This window comes from Micromys minutus (genome assembly GCF_963924665.1).
Source record: "Micromys minutus genome assembly, chromosome: 16".
In the NCBI taxonomy this organism is placed as follows: Eukaryota; Metazoa; Chordata; class Mammalia; order Rodentia; family Muridae; genus Micromys; species Micromys minutus.
In genome coordinates, this window is record NC_137985.1 from 36,395,223 (window position 1) to 36,419,352 (window position 24,130).

Here is a 24,130-nt window from a genome sequence, read left to right on the forward strand (position 1 = left end):
CAATGGCTCTCTTAATCCTCTTAATTATACCAGCATCAACGTTACCATACTAACTTGATTTTTTATTTACATTTTTGTGTGCTTCTGGGCCTTATACAAACTACACACATGTTCTATCACTAAGGTACAAACTCACAAGCTCTCCATTCTAGCGTCTTTAACTGGAGTGTGTCTGAATATTTGCTGTTACAAACACTATTCCCTTTGTTTATAATGTTGACTGTAATTTTTTACAACTGTCTTTGTGCTAAGAGAAACCAGGTCTCAAGGTAGGCTAGGCAAGCATTCCATTAGTAAGTCACACACACACACACACACACACACACACACACACACACACACACACATCCAGCCCTTGCACAAGGTTTAATTAGGTAAAAACCATCTCACACACGTGTCATTTGATTCTCTGAAGTAATTTTCCCCCCAAAAGCAGTATTATCCTCCCTATGCTGGAGAATTAGACTCAGAAAAGTTCATTTAATTATCTCTGTAATCTCTGAGAAACAAAGCAGGGACTCAGTCCCAGCAACTGACTCTGATACGCTTTCAACTACATAATACTTTAAACAGAACTTTCAGCCAAGACTAAGTAAATTTTTAATATTAGATAAGAATGAAAAAGAGGGAGGGAGGGAGGGATGAAGGAAGGAAGAGAGGAAGGGACAAAGAGAAGAAGGAAAGAAGGAAGGAAAGGAAGAATGAATATGATAAAGTCACTGACTAACAATTCATAACAGGAAAAATCATAAAGTGCCTGGTAGACCTCAGCAAAGCTCACAACTTACTGTAGAATTGCCATAAAAGATTTAGGACTACTAAATACTACATCTACATATAAAGACAGTGTCACGATGATGTCTGTTCTCTCTCTGCTAAATTATATATGCAATACAATGACAATTTTTTAATACTTCATTAAAACTTTATATGGGATCTCAGTTAACCTCAAATTTATAAAGAAAGGGTCAAGGATATCAACGAAACATTTGAAGACTAAATGTAGACAAGGTGTCTTACTACAGTTACAGAGCTAAAGTAACCGAACGTTGTCCTGGATGAAGAAAGCTCAGAAGCCAAGTTTACTCTCACCTTCCCACCCACCCCAGAGGATGATGGGAGGTCCTGTGTATGTGGCTCTTTGTTCTATACTCCTTTCCGGTCTCATATTTACACGACTTCAGAATGAAGACCAACAAAGAGGAAAAGAAATTTTAAAAACTACAGACTGCTGCCAAACTGAAAGCCGAGTCAGAGATGAGAAGAGCTTTCCCCTGCTTAGGTGTAGCATTAGCTCAGAGCTCAACTCTCCACTAAGAGTTGTATATATACCCCATTAAACTCTCTTTACTGAGGCTGCATCACTCCAGTTCATTTGTACAAAGGTAAATATAATGCTTAAATTGGACACATCGGCATCTCTGACTTAAGTCTCTAGAACGTAACCAGGTTGCTCTCTTATCTCTTAAACTTGATATGTTTTCAATAATGAGCTATATTCAAGTATACTAAGTGTCACTAAGATGCCAATGCCCACAGAGTGAGCTAAACATGGTAGACAAAACATGCTACCCTGCCAAGTGGTCAGAATAACTACCTTACTGCAGATGCAGGTGACATTTGCTAACTGGTAGTTTCTGAAGAGGAAATACTCATAAGAAAACAAGTAGATTTGGCACACTCAGTGGTTTATATGACCCTGAGCAGGTTACTGAACTTCAAACATCGATTAAATACTTTCTCTGGAGCAATGCTGTCAGGATGAAGGAAGCAAGTACAGAGCTCTGTAGTCAAGCATCTCAGGTAGTGTGCAAATGCTGGCTCCCCTTCATAAAATGGCTTCTCACTGAGCAGCAGACACCAGTACTCAGGAGGCTGGCTGCATAGCAAGACTTAAAAAACAAGGGTGAGGATAAAGCAGAACTGTGGAGTGCCTGCCAACATGCACAAGGTCGTGTCCGACCCACAGCATTGGAGGGAAAAAGCACATGGGACTGGGCTCCCCCTTGCTATAGAGATAAACAAGAGGACCTTGGACTCCTGCTCCTCTCTCTCCTGAATGCCCAGCATTTTATTTATTTGTGTGCTTGTTTGTTTATTTGGGGTTAGGGTCTCGTTTGCTAACCTGGGCTAACTTGGAACTCACTATGTTAACCAGGCTAGCCCCCAACTCTGTCCTTCTGCCCGGGACTTATTTTTCTTCTCTATTCCACAATGGAACCTTTGGGTCATTTTTTTCCTTTTTGAAGCTTGAGAAGCAAATGACAGGCAATAATCTATTACCATCTCTTTCCTGGGAACTCTTTGCCATCAGTGTCCAAGACAAATCTGGTACCTCAGAGGTACCAGGGTTAAATTCTAGTACCAGATTTTCAATTTAAATTTCCCTCTGCCAACAATAGCATCACTGATTTTTTAAAATATTTTTATAGCCTTTATTCTCTTCATGTTTTAAAATATACACCAAAACTGGCATTACCAGCTCAGAACACTTAAACACTCCTTAGGTTTTTGAACTATACTGTCAAATTCTTTTCTGTAATATTTAAACTTATTTAGAAGTCCAAATCCAGATGAAAAAATACTACCCCAAGTCTTCAAATTAAGAATTAGCTTTAAGAATAATGGTAGTCACACAATGGAGTACTACTCAGCTATTAAAAACAATGACTTTATGAAATTCCTAGGAAAATGGATGCATCTAGAGAATATCATCCTGATTGAGGTAACCCAGTCACAAAAGAACAGACATAATATGCAGTCACTGATAATTGGATACTAGCCCCAGAAAGGTCTGAACACCCCAGAAACAACTCACAGACCATATGAAGCTCAAAAAAAAGAAAAAGAAAAAAAAAAACAAAAACAAAACAAAACAAAACAAAAAACAAAAAAAAAAAAGAGAGACAAAGGCCAAAAAGTGAAAGCCTCAGTCATTTTTAGAAAAAAAAAAAAACAAAACAAGTGTATAGCACCCTCTCATTAATGATCCAAGAGCTAAGAATATATAACCTTGTGGCAATTTTTGGTATTCAAAAATCACTATGTTTATCTATACACACCAAGAAAATTCTGACTGTTTCCATGTTACATTCTGTTCTACATGTACTTTATGCTTATGGTAACTAGTAAGATTTCAATGCATGCTATCAAACCTCTAAAAGAATTAAGTACTGACAAAAATATATTCATATAGTTTTATGCCAAAAATCTGTACATGTATCTCTCTTTTTAAAATAAAGTTGTAAGAAAAAAAAAATGGTAGTACACATCTTTAATCCCAGCATTTAGGAGGCAGAGGCAGGCAGACCTCTGTGAGTTTGAGCCAGTCTGGACTACTATGTGAGTTTCAGGACGCAGGAGAGCCACGGCCAAACAGAGGCCCTGTCTCAAAAAAAAAAAAAAAAGAAAAGAAAAGAAAGAAAGAAAAGAAAAGAGTAATAATAATAATAATTTGCTTCAATTGCTAAAGTAATAAACAAAAAGATACCATTCCCAGTATAGGACGACCTCAGGAATTCAACTTCTAGCTAAGTGTCCAATCTGCCCTTATGCTAATGTAACTCTTACTTGGTTTCATCTGGTCATGGATTAGTCTAATTCAGTGGTTCTCAACCTGTGGGCCATGACCCCTAAGCTCAGCAAAGGGCCAAAAGCATTACGAAGGTTGAGAGCCACTGGTCTAATTCAATATTTACATCTTCCAAGTACTGACAAAAGAGAAATGAAGACAAGCAAACTCAACAAAGCTAGGAACTTTAAGCTCTAAGACTCCTGTAGGCAAAATGCTGTCCTCAGAGCTTTCAAATCCCCTCTGCCAATCACGTTCTAACCTTACTGTGCCAGGGAAGAGGCAGGCCTGCTCTATGTCTGCATGTCTCTACAGACTCAGCGGTCTGCCACAGCACAGGGCCTCCACCTACTTAGTGCTGTCCTTTAACACTGTCATCACTTCCAAAAGAAACTTGCACTATTGTAAGCAGGAAAAGGAGAAGTGTTTGCCAAAAAGAAAGGAACACTAGAAAACAATGTATGAACCGAACTCTGTTTGAATATTGGCAATGAAACACAAGCCAGTGTTTCTGGAACAGTAGCACTAGCTCACTCAGCACATCTACAACATGGTCATCTGCTCACACAGACGGCAGTTCACACTTTCTGTTCACACCTGCTTAAGTCATGATGCTCCTCTGGCTACAAAACGAAACCCGTCTTAGCCCATCTACTGGTACCAGTAGTTGGTCATTTAATGGAAAAAACATTCAAATCTGGAAGTTATTAAATGCCACTTGTAAAGATCTTAAAGTCTCCTTCCACTTAGAATATACAAATGTGTGTCCATCTGCAACTTCTTAGATATGGAATGAAGACCTTTTCTTTAGCAAGATAGTCACAGTGACTGTTATCTTTCTCATATAAACTACATCAAATTTATCACTGAGATTAACTACCAACTGAGTTTACTTACAGTGGAACAAGAAACAGGATATGCATGAAAACATTCACTAAATCTTTCCACAAATAACTCATAGTTGTCTTTATCCCCATCCAACTCGACAGCGGTTTTTCGATGAGTCTGCCTCACATTTCCAAACCATAACAAGTTTTTCCATAGATATACTTGAATTTCATAGTTGCATTCCATCTGTTTTCATAGCATTTAACTAAAATAATTCCAACATAAGGGCAAGCCTGGGATTATCCACTCAAGTAGGAGTCTTCAGATACACTAACTGCTTACTACACCAGCGCAGCACTTACTATAGGCAAAGTCCTGAACTACAGAACAGAAGAAATCCCCTGAACTCATTAGCTGCCTCAGCCACTACATCCTCCTACGTCTTAAATAAACTGGCTACCTCTTCTGTTAAAGTTGGAAGACTTCATAAAACCCTGAGTGGCTACCCACCTGTATAACCTTCCCTCTAAGAAGTTTCTTAAATACACCCTACCACCTCCAGGCATCCTAAGACTTTTACCTTACCTTCAATAATAATGTCATTTCTCAATACTTTCACAACATTTATTTTACCTGGCTTTTTTTTTTTGTCAGCCATTATAGCTTAGTAAAAGTCTTATGAACGAGCTCAGCACAGGCCACCTAGATGGCCCAGCCAGTAGAGTCATTTGCCTCTAAGCCTGAGGACCTGAGTTTGAACCCTAGAACCCACTAACTTGAGTTGTCCTCTGAACATGTCATGTGTGTACTTAAAAATAGAAGTTAAGTGGGGGGGGGGAGCTCACTCCTATAATTCCAGCACTTAGGAGGCACAGGAGAATGGAAAGTTAGAAGCAGCCAGCCTGGTGTATATATGAGATTCTGTCTCTAAAGGAGGGGCAAGAACTTAAAAAAAAAAAAAAAACAACTTTCGAGAAGTATTCATTATTTAGCTTCAAATTAGAGCTGCATACAGAGTTTGGCAAAAAGAATGGAAAACTCTTCACACATTCATTCGAGCTTCAGGAAGAATTTCAAATATTTCTGGGAGAAGTCTTTCCTTTGTGAGATCTTATGCATGACTAAGGCTAGTTTTGCAAATAACCTTATCTTGACAAATATATCTATCCATGTGAACAACTCAAATTATCTTGACAAGTGTAAGTATTCTGTGAATAAAACAAAATAAAGATGACTGTAAAAATAGAACTATAAATATATGACTATAAAGATTACTTTCAATGACTTTATCAAGTTGCCTGATTTTTATGAGTGTTTAACCACAGACCAAGGTAAACAATCAACCTGCCGGGTAAGCAAAGCTCACCTTCGAACCAATGGAACAGTATGAAAATAACAGCGTATCCTCTGAGGTCACCTAATCAAACTTTCTACAGCCTCCATCCTGATCTCTTAACCACACAAAGCAGATTCCTTAAGTGTCCCTAGGGAGGTCCCCAAAATGGAGAAGGAACCGACCTCTCCTGATAACAATCTCAGTCACTTGCCCAGGTAAGTGAACAACCTTAGGAGCAGACCTATTGGCTCACACTACACCTTCAGATACCTGTGCTTTCTGTGAAAACACTGACTTTCCTCATGAGGAGCCTTAAACCAGAACTATTCAGCTAAGTTGCTCCTAGCTTTCTGATCATAATTGTATGAGACAATGTTCTGTAGCTCTGTCCAAACTCTTTTTTTTTTTTTTTTTTTTTTTCTCAAGCCAGGCAAGATAGCACAGCCCGGTAATCCCAAATACTCCTGGAGACAAGAGGAGATCAGAAGTCTCAGAAATGAAAAGGCAGGGAAGATGGCTCAGCAGTTAAAAGCTGGCTCTTGCAGAGGACCTGAGTTTGGTTCCCAGAGCTGATGTTAAAGGGATCACAGGTACATGTAACTGCAGCTCCAGGAGGATCACTGCTCTTTTCTGGCCTCCACAGGCACTGCACTCACCCACAAACCCCAACAGAGACATAAAAAGATAGTAGCTCATCCATGTAAAGACCCTCTCTCAAAACAGATACAGACTGGAGAGATGGCTCAGCGGTTAAGAGCACTGACTATTCTTCCAGAGGTCCTGAGTTCAATTCCCAGCAAACACATGGTGGCTCACAACCATCTGTAATGGAATCCGATGCCCTCTTCTGGTGTGTCTGAAGACAGCTACAGTGTACTCACATACATAAAGCAAATAAATAATAATTCTTTTTTTAAAAAGTAAAAAGGAGTGCTAGGGTGTTTGCCTAATATGTGAAACCCTAGATATAGCCTCTAACACCATCAAAAATACACTTTTTGCACTGATAAAATGCTCTATGATAATGAACACCCAATATAGTAGCTATTGGCTACTGAACAGTAAAATGTGGTGTGATATAGGAAAGAAATTTTCCATTGTATGTAATTTTAATTAATTTAAGCAGCCAATTTTGTCTTGTATATCTACTAAGCTAGAGAATGAAATTTTATGACTTTGGGATCATGTACTACATGCTAATAGATAACTAGTTTATTTTCATCATTGACAGCATAGTAACCGTCCCTTACTACAATTCTTTAGTCTCCTCCTTCTGCTTAGGCAAGCAAAAACAAGCCAAGCCTGGCCTCCTCACATCCCCCACTGGAGTGAAGGGCACTGACCCTGGGCCTGGCACACCCACTGGCCTCCTGATCCTTAAGTCTTCAGATCTTTATTTCTGCCTCCCCTTTCAAACATGTTGCCGAGTAACTCTGGTATAAGGAGTTTATAGGACTTCATTTTTCATGTAGATTACTGAAAACAGTTTCTGCTTCTGAAACTGCTTCTCACAACTAATCCAGCCTTCACAGTGCCATGTGATCCCATAACTTCTATGGCTAAAGGACATCACTGGCCTTGAGAACCCAGGGCTTAAACCCAACCTCCTTAAAATGACATCATCAAGTATCACCTAACACTTCAATTTCATCATCATCAGTCTCTCTTTTTAATTATTTTGTGTGTATGGTGTTTTGCCTGCGTGTATGTCTGTGCACCACTTGCATGCCTAGTGCTTGAGGAAGTCAGAAGAGAGTACCAGATCCCCTGGAACTGGAGCAACAGTACTGTAAAGCACCGTGTGGGTGCTGGCAACAGAATCCAGGTCCTCTGCAAGGGCAGCCAGTGCCCCATCCACTGAGCCACCATCACCATAAATCTCCCTGCTCTACTCACACCAAACAGCCTGCAGTCTGTATACAATGCAAGATGCTTCACGCCATGTTGCTGTTTTAAAAACAGGTCTCACTACATAGACATCCTCCTGCCTCTGCCTCCTTAGTGCTGAGGCTACAGGGAAGCCGCCCCAGCAGGTTTTCATCTGTCTCCACTTACATCGCTCCCTCAACTCCTCTCGCCCCTCACCTGTCCCGGAACCACGTCACAACTACTCATCTACAAAACCATTTCTAGTCTGGCCAGGAAACACCAACTACACTCTAGCGCTCTCTCTCCTTCCCACTAGTATCTCCTACAAGTCAGGAACTCACTCACCTCTGCTGTCTCTATAGTGGAGCAGCGTCTAACGCAGGATGGGGATTCAGACTTCTGCCACTCACTGGGAGCCATACTTAACTTCCTAGGATTCTGTTTCTGTCCTTGTAAATGTAGGTTGTATTTAAAACTCATTACCACACAGTCTTTGGGAAGATTATGTAAAATACGGTGTGTAAAATGATACTGTGCCTCGCACAACGTTTACTAAATAAATTTACTTTGAAAGGAGAGATTAATAGCGGGGTTACTATCTCGTAGGAAGATACAGGAAGTGAGCAAGGCTCCTGGGCATTTACTACTCTATGAAAACTGAAGGCATGGCTTAAAGACTCAAGCAGAAATAAGTAAAAGGCTGAGAACAGAGGAGCTGCATGAGCGAAGACAGCAGAGCTCGTGGATGTTGGCCCAGGGCCAGAGTGCAGACAGGAGACTGCAGGAGAGAAGGAAAAGCACCCAAACCTGAGAGCTGAGCCCTTCCAAGGACGGACAATGTCTAAGATGTAGTCCGGCAATAGTAAGTGGAGTATGTAAGGAATTTTATGAAGACGCAAATTGGGGGTTATTTGTGATTAACAAAAAGGGCATTTCAAGCAAAAAAAAAAACAAAAAAAAAAAAACTGGGTTTTTCTAACAATGAATTCTGATTTGGGGATTACTCAGTATTATATCTTACATTCTGCCTTTTCTCCTTGAGTACCTGAATGTGGGGCTCATAAACCAAGGGGGAAATGTTCCCCTCCTTACAAAGTATCCTACATGTTGCTTTAACTTATATTTAAAAACAAGAAGTTAATCTGAGTAATCTCAGTACTTGGGAGGCAGAAGCAGAGCAGGTGTGTCTGAGCCCAGGCCATCCAAAGATGCTCTCTCAAACAAAATAATGTTTAAAAAATAAACATAAGTTTACATAAATGGTAATTTGTTAACTGTAGCAAAACAAATGAATCATGGTGTGTGTGTAACAATATCATCTAAAAACAAAATGTGGTGGAACTGGAGTGACATTCAGTGGTTAGTGTGTTTGCTGCCCTTGGAGAGGCCTGGAGTACAGGTCCCTTACACACACTACGCTATTCACAACCACATGGAACTCCAGTTCCAGGGAATCCAATGCCTTCTGCTGACCTCCTCAGACATCAGGCATGCACGTGGTATGGAGACACACATGCAGGCAAAAACACATGTATATGTAACATTTTTTAAAAAATCTAAACTTGAAAATACCTATAATAATCAAATTATTTAATCATTATGAATTGGTCATTTACCTATGTTAATTTTTCAAATTTGAATTTTTGTTTAATTTTGTTCTAGGGATTGAAGCTAAGGCTTTGCATATGCTAAGCAACAGGCAAGCTCTATAACTAAGTTATGTTCACAGTCCTCCATTTGACTAAACTTAACAGTCCTCCAAGACAACCAAACATTCTCCAGACTTAGCAATATTGGTAACAGTAAACTTTCCAAGATGGATAAGTAAAGTTCTTATTGCTTACAGTGTGAGGAGGCGAAGCTAGCTAAAATAAGATATGCTACGTATGTATGCAAAATTAACGACCTTTAGTCCATGAAGGAGCTGTAATTATGGGGGAAAGCAGCTTCCCAAAATCCTGCTGCTCTCCCTTAGGGCTGTGACATCCCCTCATATATAACAACGCTTCTTAGAGTACTAATTTATTCATGTACTCTCTTATCAATTTTAGACCTAGCAAGACTCTAACACAACAAGAAAGCAAAAAGTTTCTTTACCTAGAACTTTTTACTCAGTAAAAGTCTTCACTTAGGAGTTTCTGTTTTTAAACAGCTATATACAAACTTCAATTTTTTCTGGTTACTAAAAATATAATAAAACAGTTATAACTTACAATAAACATGTAAATATCTCCTAAGCAAGTCCTAAAATTGTTCATACCACAGAACTTCTTTCTTTCTGCCATTTTGTTCTAAATGCTGTGACACTAGGGCTAGAGAAGCAGTTGAGTAGTTAAAGGGCTCACTGCTCTTGCAGAAGACCCAGGTTTGGTTCCAGGACCCACACGGTGGCTCACAACCACCTGTAACTCCAGTTCCTGGGGCTCTTCTGACCTCCTATGCATGCATGGCACACATAAAGTCACACAGCAAACACATAGACACATGAAGTAAATATGTCTGAATTGTGGACTATTCTTGCCCACATGCTACTGAGTTTCAGTAACAGTAAAATAACAAAGAAGGCATGAAGATTAAAGTAGCAATATCTTATGACCCGGATGAGTCTACAGCTATAAGAAAGACAATTATTTTTTAAATGGTAGAAAAATATTTTTAAAAAGGGATATAATTATAGTAGCAAGCAATCTTTAATGTAGATTCTTTTTTTTAAAAAGGAGGGGACGGCAATTTACTTCTATCACTTATGTTTCACAAAGGCCTCATCCGCAGCCGTACCTGATAAGCACTCCTACAATTCCAGCCCTCCAAAGGCAAAGGATCTACAGTTCAAGCCTAGCCTATGACTATATAGTGAAACCCCGTTTCAAAAAGTTCAAAAAAACAAAAAACGAAAAACCAAGAGCAAGGATAGTGCAGCATATGCCTAGCAAGTACAAGGCCCTGGGCTCAATCCCTAGCACCATAAAAATAAAAACAAAGAATCATCTATTAAGAGGCCTTTACTGCAATTTTTCCGCCTTACATATTCAGTATAATCAATTAATTTCTGCTCTTCTAACACCCAAAATATCTGTATCCAACAGATTGGAATAACTGTGACGGAATGACTTATCAGCGAGGATTAGGCTAATAATAATAATGAGGACAAGTGGGGTGTGGTAACGCTCACCTATGACCCCAGCCATACGAAAGCAGGATTACATATCTTTTTAGGACAACCTGATCTGCATTATCAAATTTTATGCAACCTAAGACTACACAGCAAGATCCTGTCTCTCAAAACCCAACAGTAGTAACAAATGCAAATGTAAAGAATTCTAACTGTTGGCTGGGTGTGATGGCTTTACTCCTGCAGCCCTGAAGGACTGCCACAAACTGAGAGCCAGACTAGACTGCAGACCAAGACCTGGTCTCAAAACTCCAAAAGCAGAAGGGATAGTGCTACTACTCACTATTTCATCCTTTAAAGTGTAGGTGATGCGTGCACATGTGATGAAAGCAAAAGACAGAGTAAAACCAAAGGACAATGTGGCTGGGCAGTAGTGGAGCATGGCTTTAATCCCAGCACTTGGGAGGCAGAGGCAATTGGACCTCTGCATTCAAGGCCGGCCTAGCCTACAGAGTGAGTTCCAGGACAGCCAGGGCTACAAGAAACCCTGTGGGGGGGGGGGGGGACAAAAACAAAAAAGCAAAAAACAAGTGTGCAATAGGAGTAACCATATTCACATTTTTAACTTGGAAAACAAAATTAATTTAATCATTATTACTTTGTACTATTTTCCCTAAATAAAAATTCCTTCTTGAGCCAGATGCATGCCTGGACCTGGGAAAACGAGCCCCAGAGGAGGAGCCAGCCTGAACAACATGGCAAAATCTCACTCATCTCACAAAACAAAACAAACAAAACTGACTTCTTGCTTTAATGTTCAGCATGAATCAATAAACATCACTATTACAGATGGCTTTCTTAATTTTAAGTTTTTAAATATAAAAAAGAAAATTATTTAGTATGGGGGAAACAGCTGGAAATATGTATAAATTCAAAATCATTTTACTAGCATTTTTTTTTTAAGTTTAGGGAACTGGATGATGTCTAAGGTTTAGAAGACACAGTCAATAACTTAATGACTTCTTGAGATGCTACCACATCCTACTCAAAACACTCTCATAAAGTCTGCATGAAATATCCTCAAAGGGAGTCAGTCTGTCTCTGTCTCTCCTCATGCACTGAATTTACCAGGCAGCCCATGCTAACTGGGGTGGCTAGAAACTTGTACCAATCCTCCTGCCTCCTGAATACTGCGATTATAGGCCGAGTCAATCACAGCTGCCTCAGTTAGTCCCACTTTTACAAATGCTATTCAAAAAGTAAGCTTGCCCAAGATCTCCTGGCTTGTTATTTACCAGGTTGGTACTAGAACAAACCTAACACACTGAAACTTAAGACCTTTCTCAGCATCAGCACCACCCAGTGCTCTTATACTGAACCTCTAACATGCACACTAAATTCAAGGCTGAGATAACTTTTCTTTCCAAAGCTACTTTTAAACAAAAGAATTATGCCAGGTGATGATGCCAGGTGGTAGTGTACATCTTTAGTCCCAGCACTCTGGGGGCAGAGGCAGGGGAATTCCCTGAGGTCAAGACCACCATGCTCTACAAAGCAAAGTTTCAGAGCAGCCAGGGTTGCACAGAGAAATCCCATCTTGAAAATCCAAGAAGAAAAAGGGAAGAAGAGGAAGAGGTAGAGGAAGAATGAGGAGGAGAAAGAAGAGAATGAAGAGATGATGGTGTGATCACTACTTTTCACGCACAACACTTCTTATTCCTGTTCTCAGAAGTAAAGCATCTCTGACCCTCTTTACCTTCAAATACTGTCTCAAGAATTCTAAGCAGGCTGGGTAAATACAGTAAGAACAAACCACAAACCCTTTCTAAATTGGCAACAGTACATGCAACCAGAATGGAACCTAAGTACTATTATTGTCCAGACAAGAACAGGACAACTGTTATCCTTAAGAACTAGTGTTTTCAACTGTGGGCCAACACTAGACAAATAAGGAGGGCACATCAAAGAATTGCCATCGATAAAATCTACTTGTTTATATTTTCAATAGATTATGTTGCTGTGAGCAACCAAAGCCAAAGCCAATTAAACAGCAAGAAAAACTGAAATTAAAGTAATTTTATTTAAGCTGACAAAACCCATTTGAAACTGTAGTCTGTAGTTCCTACGTAGATTCCGAAATTAGGCTAACAATAATTTAATTAAAGAAATATAGGGCTGGAGAGATGGCTCAGTGGTTAAGAGCACTGACTACTCTTCCAGAGGTTCTGAGTTCAAACCCCGACAACCACATGGTGGCTCACAACCATCTGTAATAAGTTCTGATTCCCTCTCTGGTGTGTGTGAGGACAGCTACAGTGTACTTAATAATGAATAAATCTTTTTAAAAATGTAGAGTTATTTCAATACATACAAAGACTGTTTTAAGTGTCTACACAGAGATAAGCCAATTAAAAGTATTTCAATAATGGTATTATATTAACATACTTCCATCATATATGATGAGATAGACAGATAATATATATTAGATATTAATTATATTAATTATGTAATAACATATATTCTAATTACTCAGTAAAAACTGTAAGCTTCCTTTGCTGGCACAATTTTCACATGCCGAGTACAAATGTTAAAAAGGGATTCTCTCTTTGATTTGCTCCCCAGTATTCCCACAAAGCTGAATGCCCCTACATATATTAACACATGCCCCTTCTCCTTACACCTCGGAAATAACAAGCATATTGCCTGCACTGACACCCTGAGTCATAACTGTGGCTTGAAGGCCCTTAGACTCATTCACCTAAGCAGCTAAAGTGGCATTGATGATCTCTACAGTAAAATTACTATATTATCACCATGAAGACCTCAAGGATGTGATAGCTCTTTCTCTGCACAGCTGACAGCACAGGTGAGCTTAGGGTTTTTGTAAGTGATTCTGATGTTCTTCTCCAGATTAAATAGCATCACTGAGCTCCCAGATGACTTGGACCCATTAAGAACTGGGATTCCTTTCGATTGGCATCATTCCAACAGAAGCTCAGTGAGAAATAAAACCTCCTGCAAATCAAATCTGTTGCAATGTTATCTTTCCCCCAGAGGTTGATTACCTGCTTCTGTTACTTACACACACACACACACACACACACACACACACACACACACACACCACCCTTAAAGTTGAGTAAAACCAAGGTTAGGAAATTCATAAACCTCCTCCAGGAATACTCCATGAAATCAAAACAAGATCTGGCTGTCAAACTCCACACTCCATGAACATCCATCCTCTCCTGCTGACAGTGTTCTAGTGATCTCAGTACCAATGTCTAACCATTAGACGATGAAGAAGTCACAGTCCAAACTACATGGAGTCTCAGTGAGATATTTACTGGTGATATCAGGATATCCAGAAGCTTCACTATAACCCCATGAGGAGAGGCAAGGGAAGAGAGAGATGAACCAAGACAGTTCACACACAATGATTACTGTTGAAGCTACTGACAGGAACAAGGAGGCTGACATAACACTCCATGACAGAAACAAGTTTAAATATAGTTATTTCTGAGTAGTATGTCTGAAAACCAATGGAGGGGTGGAAATTGAGGTAAAAGAGCAGGAAGATTATGACATGAATTCATAATGTTCATTGTCTCTTGGTATCCCTGCCACACCTCTGTGTGTGTGTGTGTGTGTGTGTGTGTGTGTTCGTGTACATGCATTTGTGCACCCATGAAAGAGCTACCGTAATAGGGAAGCCTGAGTGTCACAGTGATGTGTGTATAAACCCCAGTGCCATAGTACTGATGTGGAGGTCGGAGGACAACTCTTGGGATTTGGTTCTTACCTTCCATCTTGTGGGTTCCAAAGCTGGTGACAAGCACTATTTTGGAAGCCCAGAGACAAGATCTGTTATTGAACATGGAGTTCACTCACTGGATATGTGGCTGACAAATGAACTCCAGAGACCTGTGTGTCTCCACCCCACCCCTGTGCTGGGGCTACAGATTACCACTGTGCCCCCCAGCTTTTACACTGGTGCTAGGGAGCCACACTCAGGTCCTCACTTTACTGATTGAGCCATCTCCCAGTCCCAGAAAGGAAAAAAATTCTAACTATGACTCTTGTGGTGACTAAAAACCACTAGAATGACTACAAAAATCAACTTTGGCAAAATAACACTGTATTACATGAACATGTTTGTATTGCAGCTAAGTAATATTTAAACGCTGCAATAACCTGCAAATATAATTAAAATAATGTCTGCACTTTTTATCCTAGACTCTCAAAGTCCTTTATAAACATCAATGTAACCTTCGCATCACCTGACACGTAGGCGTTACACAACATAGCAACCAGCTATCCTTCTACCTACCACAAGACACGCAGACGCCCCTCAAGAGTAGTCATCCTGAAAAGTTTGGCCCAAGCAACCAATAAAACAGGAAATAAGCTGACAGTGCATGTGCCACCAACAATCTCCAAGAAGACAAGACCTTCACCCACAAGAACCACTTCCTCTGAGTAAACCACAGAGACACCAGGCAAACCACAGCAGATCAGCATGTGTGTTAACACAGGAAAGACTGATAACCCATCTAAAAATCTACAAGAAGGCATGCTGGTTCTACACATATTGGTGTATATTGGGGATGTTGTACTCTTCTGGTGGGTACTGCCTGCATTAAGTGATCAATTTCAAAGTTAATGCCTTCAGATGCCCTGGCTTTTATACAATAATGGGCATTTTCTGAATCCACGGAAGATCTACAGAATTCCTCTTTATTTACTATATGAACTGAAAAGCAGCACTTATATATAATACTATGTTAAATTATAGTCTAAAAGTCGTACCTTTAATAACTACCATATACTTTATAACGTCAAAATAAGAAACCAGTGATCAGGGCTGGAGAGATGGCTCAGAGGTTAAGAGCACTGACTGCTCTTCCAGAGGTCCTGAGTTCAGCTCCCAGCAATCATATGGTGGCTCACAGCCATCTGTAATGAGATCCGATGCCCTCTTCCCGTGTGTCTGAAGACAGCTTATGTATAATAAATAAATTAAAAAGATCGGCTTGTCTCTAAATACAAGGAAGCCACCCAGGCCTGACTAAGACATTAAAAGCCACGAATCAGCATTTGAATTCATTAAAAATCATGTCGGGTATGAGTCTGAACTCACAGCATGTCAGTTTAATACAGGAACCATATGTGCTTCTTCTACTAAGAGTCAAAAACACATACGTAAGCAGTTTGAGAACAGCTTACCCTCAGCACCACCATACACCATTCTGAAAGACCAAGGTCTACTCAGTCTCCCAGGTGTCAGCTCCACAAGCATCTCAGCATCTTAGCATCATCTCACACGCAGTTACTTTTGACACTAAGTCAAAAACATAAAACTGCTATTTTCCAACTTCAAAACCTACTACTAAAACCCAAAAGATCATGGATATCTACTTAAATAACATTAGATTAAATAAGTATCAAAGGAAGTCTATTAACAAAACATTAAAGCATTCCTTAACCTTAGATATCATATAGTAACTGAAGCACACTTTTTCTTCTGTTGCTAGTTTGCCATGAGTAATAACTCTCCCAAACATAAGAAAGTAGAATAGTTTTCAGAGATTTGTTTTATTACATTATAACTTGTTATTCCTAAGATTTTTAAATATTATTTATTTCATGTATGTAAGTACACTATCTGTCTTCAGACACACCAGAAGAGGGCATCAGATCCCATTACAGATGGTTGTGAGCCACGATGTGGTTGCTGGGAATTAAACTCAGGACCTCTGGAAGAGCCTCTTACCCGCTGAGCCATCTCTCCAGCCCTTTATTACTTTTTTAATTGCATGTATACTTGCTGGAGGGTACCTGCATGTGAGTGCAGGTGCCTGTGGCGGCCAGGGGCAACTCAACTCATGGAGCTGGACCTGCAGGTGTGGGAACTGAACTTGGGTCCTCCACAAAAAGCAGTATACACTTCCTAGCCAGAGCCACCTCTCCAGCCAGAAGAAAGTATTATTTATATTTTAACACTATTCTACCTGGAAATTACTACTAAGCAAGCACTGCAGAGCTATTTCTTTAAATTGGCATAATGACATATAATGGGTTTTTTTTTTTAACATTTTAAGTAACTTAGACTGAAACAAGCCACTGAGGAGAACAATTTCCAGATTACCTCTAAACTACAACTGCATGTCTTCACTAACCCCAGCAACACTTTGTCTTCACTTCTGACTAACTCAGACTCAGCAACGGCTCCTGACAGCATTTCTGCATTCTACTTTTTGATGTGCTAAGGGAACTACATTTGAATTTATTTATTTATTTGTTTGTTTGTTTGTTTATTTATTTATTTATTTATTTATTTTATGTATGTGAAGACACTCTTGCTGTCTACAGACACACCAGAAGAGGGCATCAGATCTCATTACAGATGGTTGTGAGCCACCATGTGGTTGCTGGGATTTGAACTCAGGACCTCTGGAAGAGCAGTCAATGCTCTTAACCCCTGAGTCTTCTCTTCAGCATGAGAACTACATTTGAAAGAATCACTTTGTAAAGAAGTCTTCTAAAACATGACTAATTGTTTAAGTAGCTGATTTGACTTGATAACTGCATTATTTATATATGTTTGCTTCATTTGGTTGCTACAATCTTACACATTTTAAAATAAACATGGAGCCAAAGAACACAGCTGTTCATCCAACAAGCCTGAGGCCATCAATTTATCCCCAGTACAAAATTTATAGATACATACATACACACATATACCTATCTATCTAAATTTTTTCTGAGATTCTTTCTCTGCCTGTAATTTTGGGGCTAGGGCTACGCCTGGAGAAAAATCAAAGAACTCAAAATCACAGTAAAAATAAGTTGGAACTTGCTCCTCTAGAGTATGAATCATATAGAAGATCACATTTTGTACCAAGAGACCAACTAAGAATTGTACTAGGAGAGCAAGTCAGGCAAAGCTAATAAAATATTGAGAGACAGACTTGACATGTAGACAATGGAACCAGAGAAAACATAACTCAGCTAAACAAAGACTAAGTAAGGGGAGGAGAGCCAGAAAGAAAGCAACCGCTAGCCACGTGAACCATTACAGGCATGCAAGCTCAAAATGGCAGAAAAGCATCATCTAGCCTGGTACAGCAAGAATGCACAAGTTACCAGGATGACATAAAAGGAAAGCTTGAGCTGAAGATCAGGAACAACTTCCTGACTACAAGCCCTATCAGCCTGTTGTTCAGTCTCCTGAGGAAGTGACCAAAGCTTTATTCTCTAGAGATATTTAAAGTTAGCACAGATAAGGGGCCAGGAAGAAAGCATCCTGTAAGAAAAAAATACCCTATTCTTTTTTTGGGGGGAGGGGGGTGAAGTTGAAAAGCTGCTAAACAATAGTGAAAAGAAAAGTATAATATATGTAAAAGGAAAATAACTTAAGGTAAAAAAGCAAAAACCAAGAAAATAGAAGTCAGACAGTGGTGGTGACCGCCTCTCATCCCAGAGCCAGAGGCAGACAGATCTCTGACTTTAAGGCCAGCCTGGTCTATAGAGCAAGTTCCAGGACAGCCAGAGCTACATAGAGAAAGAAACCTTGTCTCAAAATAAAATGTAATTAATTTAATAATAATAACAATGACAATTTAAATCCAGAAAATCCAGATTAAAGCCTTGATTCTAAAGATTTACCTGGCACACTAAGTCTTTGGTTACAGCAGCAGCACAGGTTAAAAATATATAATAATAACAATAATGTTAATATGTCTGCTTATCTCAGTTTTATAAGTTTGACTTAAAGTATATATAAATAATGAAAATATGATCTACCATGCATCAAATTTAAAAACATTATAAATATTAAAAGTTATGATACCATATATCACTATATACATGAAAGAATATTTTATTTAAAAGATGAAACAGTTATATCACTATTCTGAAGACTCCTAATTAAGAGAAGGGATCTTATCTCCATGTAAATTAAATCATCAAATCCAAATTTTCACAGATGAAACAAAATTAAGGTGAGCCTCCTAGTCTTAAAAACAACAGCACAGTCCATTTCTGAGAGCTAAATAATTATATAGTAAGACCTATTTGTTTCTGCCTTGCTAGAGGAGGAACTCAAGCACTGTGTTACTGATCTAAAGTTGCAGTCACTAAGTAGCACTTCTAGTAACTGTCAGATAACCACAGCACAAGATCCCTCCAATCATGTGTAGAGAAGCATTGAAACACCCTGCTGTGTCGATGATCTAGAATTTACTGCAGTGTAAATAATGTAGTGTTAACATGTTAACAACCAGAAATCACTAACGTATTAAGTGGTATCAGCAGGCCAACACACTTTCGTAATGATTTCAGATAAAGTATCCTTTATTTTTGACTCATGAAATAAATAGAAAGTTTACACTTCTATTATAATTTATTATAATTAATAAATCAGAAAGACTACAACTCCTTATTTTTTAAAAAGTTACCTAGGATTCTCCATGTTGGCTGGCAAAACTGTAGGCCATGTGCTGTATCACAGGCTCACATAGTCAGGACTTTATTGTGAACTTAGAAAAGACAAAATATTGTAAAGTTGGCACTGTGACACTCTTTACTCTTGGTGTCAAATCAATATTTGAGATAGATTCATTTTTAAGAAAATGTTACAAATAATCCAATCTTATAGATAATGACTTATGCACCCTTGAAAATAACATACAACCCTTAAGGGGTAGGCTGCTTATTTTCTTATTAGCTAGAAGAACTATAAGACCACTTTGGTGGAAAAAGGAAACATGACGGATAGCTGTGCACATGAATATAAAGTTACAGGCTTCTGTGATCACTTTAAAACTACTTAAAAGTCAGCTTAAAGCTAGATTCAGTACTGAGTAAATTCCAACACATCAAAATCTTGTGTCCATCTACAAACCGAAAACAGCAAGATCTGTAAACCCCACACAAAACAGAGCCCATGCATCTCAAGGAAGACCTCGCTGACTTTCCCAGCCAGCTGTACCACCCTGAAAACTTGCTGTTAACAGAATCTACTCTGAAACCATTCACTGGGTCCATTGGGGAAAAAAAAATCCTCTCCTGTATACTTCTGCCACTCCTGGGATAGAAACAAACCAGAGAGCACTGACAAGTATTAGGATCCTTTAGAGCTAACTAGGGCCATTAATGCAGAGGGGAAAGCAGCAGTCAAACACTTACCACCTTTTAGTCTTCTGACTCCATAGTAGATACAAAGCAAGCAACTAGAAAGCATCCATAAAACACTTAATTAAAAAAAAACCCTTTTCAGGGGCTGGAAAGCGGACTCAGTGCTGGCCACTCCTCCAGAGGACCCAGGTTCAATTCCCAGCACCCACATGGCAGCTCACAACTGTCTGTGACTCCAGTTCCAGGGCATCTATCACACCAAGGATACATGTGGTACGCATATCTTTGCTTGCAGGCAAAATACCCAAAATAAATAAAATACTCAAAATAAAAATGCCCAAAATAGAATAAATAAGTAAATAAAAATGCTTTTCAGATGCACTACATAAAAACGCCAGCCTTAGCTGTGGACTCGCTGGTTTTTAATCCCAGCAACACAGAGGCAGAAGCAGGCAGATCTCTTGTGAGTTCCAGGCCAACCTGATCTACAAAACGAGTCCAAGACAGACAGGGCTATTCAAAGAAATTCTGTCTCAAAAAATCACCCTCCCCCTCCCCCCCAAAAAAGTAAGGGAAAGAAAGAAGAATTTAACTGCAAAATAATAACAGGATGTAACAGAGTTCTGAGTATCCAAAGTGACCAATCAGAGCCTAAACAGAACTGAATTCCATCCCAGCCCCAGCACGTCCCTAACACAAGAATAAAACCCTTCTTATCTTGTTCAGCCATGTGTCGCCTGCCACAAACTGCAAAACAGAACAACGCCCAAAACCAGCTAGTCTGATTTCCACTGAGGACAGACAGACTCTGTAGTCAGAAGCACCACAATGAAAGAACTCCAACTCACACAGCTGCCCTGGTGGCTCTGCACACTCTACAGAACAAAGCCACACCACACACAGTACTTCAAACTTGAAAGGTCTCGGAAGAGCTGCACTGGCAACTGTTGATTTGCCAACAGTCCTAGAACTGGTAAAATCTATCTCCTGCTCACTGAGTCAGTAAGAAAAGATGTATGTAGAGCTGAGAAGTTGGAGCCCATAGGAAGGACCTTGCTAAGGTACTCTGGAATAAATATTACTAAACCAGTACTTCCAGATCTCACTTCAACATATATTCAAACCAGGAGCTACTCCTCTCTTAAAGAGAAAGGGCTGCTTTATATTTACAGAGTAAGTTTAGGACCAGGAAAAAAAATAGTGGTCACCTAGTAATTCTCTTTTTAAAGGGGGCTGGGGGTTGGGGGAAGACACCAAAATTCAGTGCCTGACAAAGAACAGGATCTCAATCAGTTTTAAAATAAACTTTCCAGGATCTTATTGTACATGGTTTAGTCTGAAGCAACAAAGTAGAGGTTTATAATGAGAAGTTATTTAGGCCTAAGCCCCACAAAGCATCCACATATTTAGACTGCTCCCCTTCACCAATGTAACTTTTTCTCCTATAAGACTAACCACTTAAGCTGGGCAGTGGTAGTGCACACCTTAGATTCCAGCACTCAGAAGGCAGAAGCAGGTGGATCTCTGGGTTCAAGGCCAGCCTGGTCTACAGACAGAACAGCCAGGGCTACAGAGAAACCCTGTCTTGGGGGAAGGGAGGCAGATCCAACACTTGACTCCACAGAATGTGCATCCACTGTTCTCACAGAAATATCTAAGAGCAAGAATCTACCTCTTCAAGAGGCTTAGGAGGAGGAGGGCTGCCACGTCACAAGTGTCACACAGCAAGAGCTTGTCTCAAAAAGGGGTGGGGGACCCTTAAGAAGTGGCACAACAGTTAAGAGCACATACTGTTCTTGCTCTTGCAGAGGACCCAGGTTAGATATCCAGCACCCAGGGTAGGCAGCTCACAAGCACCCATGGAATCCTAAAGCCTCTTCTAGCCTCTGACGGCATCTGCAGTCAGGTGCACATACCTGCACACACAGACATAAGAACAATAAACAGGCAGGGGTTTTTTTTAAATATTTATTCTTGTGCTTTTACTTCTGCATGTTTACTGTTCATAGGATAGATTAAGTTACTAAAAAAACAAAAGACCCAAATTTCATGTTTACGTCCGATGTCTTGATATAAGAGAAAGGGAACAAGAATCCCTGAGAAACAAAGCTGAGGAGGAAAAGAAAATCCTTCGGTGCGTGTCTCTGTATGACTTTTGTGTGGGATGATTCGATGACTCTAAATTCTGTTTCTACAAATAAACTCTGCAGCATCTTAACGAAAACCAGGGCTACCTCAGTTTCTGGTAAGTCTGCTTAACTCTAGGCTCAACTGACAGACAAGAACTGAATGAAACAGCAGAGAAATCATCCGGACACCTGTGAGTGATTTCTCAGAAGCAAAAACATCAGGAAAGGGGAGGTAATACAATGATAGGGCAGGAAGACCTGTAACAAGTGTCTCTACATGTAAGTAATTGTATTAGAAGGAAAACTGAATCAAAGTCCTGCCCAACAAAGTATACAAACAAAAGGTAAACATAAGTACTTTAAATATTTAGGGGCATCTTTTAGGTGAACACTCATGTGACACGGGAGAGCATCAACAGGAAAAGGAAGTTCTGTCTCTGGAGAAGCTGTTATGGCATGATAATGGAATTTGGCCCCTTTAAAAATCAACAAATGAGTAGTACAATTGGGTGAGACTCTCTCCTTAGGGAATTAAACTGCTTCCCCGAGCTACTGTCGCTCTTGAAGACATTCGGCCTTCTACTTCGATTCTCTGTTTTGCTTTGCTTTGTTTTGTTTTGACAACAATTTGAAGGTTGACTTAAAAAAAAAACAGCAAGATAAAATTTGAAAGTAATACACGATGTCATAATTAAGTTGAGAAATGAAACATGCTACAGGAACCAACTTGCTTTCGCTAAAAAGAACTCAAAAGAACGTTTAAGTCAAAGAACTAAACTTGGACTATATACTCTACACTCAACACCATGTCATCCGATTAACAAACAAGATCCACCTGCCATGACTAAACCGGCCCTAGGGTTGACATCTTTAAATGCTAGGGCTTCTGGAAGATGAAATGTAAGAGGAGGAGTAATTAGAAGCAGGCCCCATGATTGTCCCTCATTTCCTTTAGCTCCTGGAAACTGTCCCCAGCAAGAACCCGTGATTTACTGGTAATGTCAACATTCTGGAAAATTAGGTAATTAATAATTAAACACTGTGCAGGTCAACACGTAAAAAGAGATCAGAGTCACAAATCACCATGCAGCAGGACGTAAGTTCACAACCAGAAACTCCTAAAATTCAAAGTCTAGAACTACCACAAGACAGGAATCAACCCGATGATGCACCAGTACCCACCGATCTCAGGCTCTGACCTTCACCCAAAATGACCTCCCTCCGGTTCCAAAATGAGTACACGATCTTAATACACCCGACAGAAAACCACAATCATGGTTTTCCTTCATTTCCTCTGAGAATATGGAGGAAAGTTTCTCTCCCGAAAAACTGCATTTCCAAATTCAATCAACCGGATAACTTGGCAGCAACCCTAGACTAATTGCACAGCTCCGAAACAACCCTCTTTCCTATGCCTGTCAATTGCACTGGCTGAAGGCAAATCTGCAATCACTGACTCCCCTGATGCGTGGGGGCCCGAATCCGGGAAGGTTAGCGACCGAGGAACTTCATACCCACCTGTCCGTGATAGTAGACTGTGTGCCACTCATTGGGGCCCTTGGCGAGAGGTCTTCTTTTTATCCAACTTGCATTTTACAGTAACACCTCCACACCCCACCCCCAGTGCTCTGGGATCAGGCCCAATTTCGGCAGGGACACAAAAGTCCAACTCAAAACTCCATTCAGTCATCTAGAACATCCGATTGCAAGGGGTCAAGGAAAGGGGATGCGAGTTGAAGCAAAACAAGTTATCTCCCCCAAACAAACCGAGCAAGTCGGCCACAAGGCGAGCTCAAGAACTAAGAACGATCCTCAGCAAGGCACAGGGAGAAAACTTCGTCACAGAAGGAAGTCGCGAGCCGTGGGACGGGAACCCGGATCCCTCCGGGGCTGGGGCAGGATCGGCTCGGGGACGGGCGTCGGCTCCTGTCCAGAGTCGGCGGGGCCGGGCCCTCGGGTCCCCGCTCTATCTGGGGCTGCCGGCCGCTCGTGGCCGCAGCCTCCGCCGCGTCTCGCGCCGTCCCGCGCCGGGCTCGCGCCGCCCCATGTCCCCGGGCCGAGGGCCCTGAGCTGCTCCGCGCCGCCCCCACCCGGCTCCGGCCGTCGCGCTGACAGGGACCCTGCCTCAGCGCCCCATCCCTCGGAGGCCC

At 40.4% G+C, this 24,130-nt stretch overlaps 1 protein-coding gene across 2 annotated transcripts in view; it reads right to left on the reverse strand.

Moving 5' to 3' along the window:
* Window positions 1–23,623, reverse strand: part of ARHGEF12 (Rho guanine nucleotide exchange factor 12) — a 116,483-nt gene extending 92,860 nt beyond the window's left edge. Inside the window, exon 1 of one of the 2 annotated variants that reach the window (XM_080930232.1) lies at window positions 23,499–23,623. In XM_080930232.1, the coding sequence (XP_080786358.1) occupies window positions 23,499–23,530 (32 nt within the window). In that variant the 5' untranslated portion in view covers window positions 23,531–23,623. The remainder of the gene's footprint in view (window positions 1–23,498) is intronic. The other variant, XM_080930231.1, reaches the window with a different exon arrangement.
* Between the last annotated feature and the right edge of the window lie 507 nt (window positions 23,624–24,130).